The 5,210-nt window shown below is 44.1% G+C and overlaps 1 protein-coding gene across 1 annotated transcript in view; it reads left to right on the top strand.

Annotated features, from left to right (window-relative positions):
• Nucleotides 1–2,052: 2,052 nt before the first annotated feature.
• Nucleotides 2,053–5,210, top strand: part of LOC104083696 (bromodomain-containing protein 3-like) — a 19,527-nt gene continuing 16,369 nt past the window's right edge. Inside the window, 2 exon segments of the mRNA XM_009587266.1 lie at nt 2,053–2,370; nt 4,461–4,598. Coding sequence (XP_009585561.1) covers nt 2,170–2,370; nt 4,461–4,598 — 339 coding nt within the window. The 5' untranslated portion in view covers nt 2,053–2,169.

The raw sequence follows: 5,210 nt of genomic DNA, 5'->3' as shown, positions 1-5,210 counted from the left end.
AACATCCTAGTTTTGAAATTCCTTGCCCAGAGGATGCCAGCATCCCTCTTGGCTGCTTGGTGATCACCCTGCCTGCCAACAGCAGCATGACCAGCATGATCAGATGAGATGGCTGGGGAACAGACTAGTCCTTTTTAAACTACTAAGCTGGGCTCTTGAGTTATCAAAGAATAGGGACCAGAGGCCTGATTCTGGATCTATACTTGTGCCATATACATGGCACAGGAAAGTCCTACTGTCATCTCTGCTTTTTCAACATCTTTAGAATATAATGGGTCTCATGAATGGATGGTGGCAGAGCCATAACTGGTCTTGTCTGTTCCCTGCACATATAAGCACGTGTACTCACACACGGATTTGTTTTAGGTTTTTAACAATTTCATTTTCCATAGATGCACTATAAAAAATTAACTATACAATTAACCCCCCCAAAAATAAACCAGATCTGGTTTCTGGAGCCAGGGACACCTGTGAGCCAAGCCAAACTGGTCCACGGCAAGGTGCACCCAGCGGCTGCGGCACCTGGAGCACTTGGGTGTCCCTGATGGCTGTGGCACCCGGAGCACCGGCTGCTTTATGGTGTAGTTCCCTGTGCCACAACATCACCGGGGTGCTGGAGCGTTCTCTTAGTTACGGAGCTGCTGGGGCAGCAGCTGGCGTCTGGAATGCAAATGCCTCCGCTACCTGGGCAAGCCTGAGAAGACCGATATTTAAACATCCCTCTCTGCTGCAGATCTGTTTGTTTGTACACATCTATTTTTGTAAAATTCCCCCAAATTAGGTATGTGTTTACTTTTTGCCATCATCTAATCAGCAACTCAAAGAGTAAGTTGATGTTCTATATTTAGTCCAGATACTCAGTAGAGATGATTATGGACGTATCAGAGAAGAGTTGTTTTTTTTTTTTGCCCCCCATAGGATTTCTTAATGCTCTCTCCTTCTTCCGGTGTTACTGCATCTTCTGTCTCTGCTCATGTTTCTCTGTGCAACCAAGAAGCATATGTCAGTGAGAGTATTTTTATGGCTTTCTGAACATATTTGAAATAATTTGCCTCTAGAAAGTGACTGTGGTCTGTTTGCCATGAGAAGAGTAGCTGCAGTCCTGATGTGAATTGAAATATCAAATGTTTACGGAAGATGACATAGCAAAGCTGTTTACCATATGGTATACAAGATACAGTGATACTAGACCATTTTTTTCCCTGGAGTTTGCTGGGGAAAAAAATAGAGTACAGTAATGCAATTTGTGTATTCTTCTGTATTTCATATGTGCCTTTAAGAGAGAGAACGTGACAGTGCTCTCTTAGCCAGGTTACAGGATGTAGGTGTAATATTGATTATTATTTATATTGAGCCAGTATCTTGAGACTTCCATACGAAACTGAGGGCCCAGTCAGGTATATGTAGTAAGGGTAATAGTAAGACATTTATGAGATTCAAAGTGCAGATCACTTCAAGTTAGGATGTTTCTGGTGACACCTCTCATTCACAACTGTTCACAGCACCTCCCTCTGCCTCTTCTTTTATTTCTCTGGATTGAGGCCTTCTGACAGCTGTTGCCCGCTCCTGATTATGGGATTTTTAGACTAACCATTGCACCAGTGTAGAGACTTGCAAGCTGCCTCAGTGCCAGCCAGCATGGGTCTAGAGGCAAAGCAGTTAAGTTTACATGGAGCTGCAAGCTATGGATTTACTAGTTTGGATCAGCACATTTGTGGGAATCTCTGCATTATATCCTAACTATATTCCCTAACAGTATTCTTATGCTACCCCATATGTTTTCTTTGCACAAAGATGCTCTCTGAGCCAGATACAGCAAGAACTAGTCCTGTGAAGCTTACTGGCTCTCTGCAGGCTTTGAATTTGGGAATCGCTGTTCCACTGTCTCTTGGGTCTTGAACTGTGCACATCGTCAAGATAAAGTGTGTTACAAGGGAATGAAACAGGTGGGGTAAAGAGCCTGAGTTAAGGCACTTCTGCTGTTGATTGAACATGCCTGCTTCAAGTAAGTATCTGTATTTACACATTGTCCTCTTCCTCTCATTTGATCTAGGTTGTATGGTTGGACCCTGGAAATGGGATGTCAGTCCCATTCAGGGAGCATAAAGGAAGAAAGAAAATCTCCCAGTTGCTGCTGCTGTGACAGCGAGTGAGAGCAAGAGCAGGAAAATGTCGACAGTCACATCAGCAATCCAGGCTCCTCAGGGCCCTGTGAATCCGCCGCCGCCGGAGGTCACTAATCCTAATAAGCCTGGCCGGAAGACCAACCAATTGCAATATATGCAAAATGTTGTAGTAAAGACCTTGTGGAAGCACCAGTTTGCTTGGCCTTTCTACCAACCTGTTGATGCAATTAAATTGAATTTGCCGGTATGTATCTATCATCTTCTGCTTGGTATTCTGTTCTTAGAAAGCTTTGTGTTGGTGAATCAGAATGGTTAGGTTGCTTTCGGGGATTTCCTTGAATGCTTTTAGACTCGCTGAATTTAGAGAGTGATGTTTTTCAGAGCTGGAGAGGTGCATGTTTCTGAAGGAAAAAACTACTCCTCACTTAGTGAGGGAAGAGAAGAGCATGCAAGCAAGCTGTCTTAGCACAGTGCTTTGTTTGTGGCTTACCTCTGGTTATTTTTGTGTCTTCACCCCTTATCCCACCTCTGTCCGATTTGAGTGAGAGCCTTGAAGTCCACGCTCTTCTGAGCATTTGGCACTGGGCTCAATGTAACTTGTGTTTCTGATAGGCTTTCCTGGATTTGCCACTGACTTCAGTGTTGAGGAAAATGGGAGAAGCTAATTACCAAGGATACTTTGGAGCTAGATATTTTCAAATGCTATACTGGAAGTAGAAATAACAGAACAGTTGCATTTACCCATCTGCTTTCTATGCCTGATGATATATACCCTGTCTCTGTCAGACCAGATAGTACAAGATACAGCCCAGTTACTCGTAAATGACCAAAGTTTACTAAGCTGCTTTCTTTTAGGGAACAGAGCCACACACTCTTCACATCTTCAAAGGGGTCCTGTAGGTGTGAAAACTCAGCAGTGGAGGCATACCCCTACCCACCTGCTTCACTAAAATACAGACACCACCCCCCATCCACCCTGCTGTCTGCTCAGCCGGGCAGCCCATTGCAAATTAACTCTGGCTGCTTTGAGCAAGAGGGTTGCATGTAGGATTTGAGGGAGCGTGGTTCTGCGATGTAAGGTCAAGAGAGCTCCAGTTACCGCAGGTTATAAACCAATTTTATGGACTAGATCAGGAGTCTTTTGAACTCCGTAATGTTGTTGATGGGTACTATTTAAAGTGCTAGTCAAAAGAGTAAAACACTTAACACCTGTAGGTCTCTGCTCCTTTGTGTTGTCTTTTTGTGGATTTAGTTTCTCAGTGAGGCATTTTGAGGTGGTTTTAGGGCAAGTTACCAGTTAAAGGAGGAATCAGTTGGAAGAATAGTTGTTTTTAACGTGTGGCCTAAATCTGCACAAGCCCAGTAGCCAGCAGGATTGCCTTTTCTGCCCTAGTGTGCCTTGCCTGGAAATACTGGTGTCTCGGGTTGTGCTTGGGCTCAGAGAGTGGCCAGTGGCTGTGCATGGCTTCGTGCGCATGTGCAGCGGGAGGGCTTGCTGATCTTCTCCAGAATGAGAAAATTACAGCGTATCACCTTGCATGCCTAGAGTGTCTCCAGGCTAATCATAGACTCTACAGATGCTTGAGACCAGCCCAGAGAGAAACTGGGTTAACATGTGGAAGCCTTTTAAGGGCTGAAATGCTCTTAAGGGAGAGACTGAAACTTCTAGCGCAGTCTTAGCCAGTGCTGGCACTGATAAACTTCTGTAAGTGCCAGAGGCAGTCTTTTAAAAAGGGAGGCAGAAATCCTGTTTTCCAAATTGCAGCCAGTCCACCGTTAAACTGAACACCCTGCCAAAGCTAGTGCTGACCCTGCTGCCCTGACTTCTGGTCCCACGGGAGCACGAAGCGCATCGCTGCAGTGTTAGCCTCGCTGTCAAGTGTGGCACTCTTCCACGCTGTGGCACAATCCAAAATGGCACCTACAGCCTCCTAAGGGGTATCAAGGCTGCAAACAGCTTCCAGGAAGAGCTGCTCAGAAAGCATGTTTTCCTCCACATGTTACTCTTAGTGCCTTCCCAGTCCAGCTGTATTTATAAAAAGCTGGTAATGTCCAGGTAGCTAAGTGTATGTTTGAGCATGTATTGGGGGAGCTGTGGAAGGTTGATGGTTGTGGAAGGAGTTCTTGTGCTTTGTAGTCAAGTACATGATAATGATAGACTGAAAGGCTACAAATTAGAAAATAAATGAAAGCAGAGATATTTGCGATTTCCATAAAAATTTGGGGATGTGTTTTTTGGGAGGGGGAATGAGGAGAAAGCTGGGACTAGAAGGAGATGTGAACAACACTCTCCACATATCAGGAGGTGTAACGTCTTTCCTGTTTCTCCAACAGGATTATCACAAAATAATAAAAAACCCCATGGACATGGGGACGATCAAGAAGCGCCTGGAACATAACTATTACTGGAGTGCCAGTGAATGTATGCAGGATTTCAACACCATGTTTACAAATTGTTACATTTATAACAAGGTAAAGAGCCCAGACAAGCGCTTAGCTGGGGCACTGCCTAGAAGAGACCCACCTACAACTGCTACAGTGCAGGTTTTGAACAGGGCCAGCTCTGCCGTGCTCCGGGCCCTCCTTGCAAGGATTTGAAATGCCACTAATTGCAACCACATTACTTGAAAAGCACAAAGCTGTCTTTGTGCTGTGTCTTTCTTCCCCCAGACTACTTAAAATGGCAAATGTGCCTTTTAATTATAGGTAGATTTCTGCTTTGGGGTTATGTAGCAAGTTTTTACTCCTTTTATTTCCAATAAGGAATTCTTTAAGATGAGCTAAAGTTTCTGCAGTGCTTTGCAGGTGTTATGTAGGGTATTAGTGCTGTATGTTACACTGGCTGTCTAGCAGTAAATAGTATCTCTTAGCAGCAGAGAGCGGTGCAGGAAGTATAACTCTGTTCTCTGCCTATGTCTTGTCCGTGCTTGCACACCTTTAGATTGTTTATTATTATTTTGAGTTTGGCTTGTTTGCTGTTTTGTTAGGTTGTTAAAAGCCCGTATTCTTTGTATTATGTTTTCTACAATGGTTTGTCATCATTGACCCATACTGGAGAACAATAATAAACAAATTAATTAGTTT

This window comes from Fulmarus glacialis, unplaced genomic scaffold, assembly GCF_000690835.1.
Source record: "Fulmarus glacialis isolate BGI_N327 unplaced genomic scaffold, ASM69083v1 scaffold43061, whole genome shotgun sequence".
Taxonomy (NCBI): domain Eukaryota; kingdom Metazoa; phylum Chordata; class Aves; order Procellariiformes; family Procellariidae; genus Fulmarus; species Fulmarus glacialis.
This window is presented reverse-complemented; position numbering and strand designations above follow the sequence as displayed.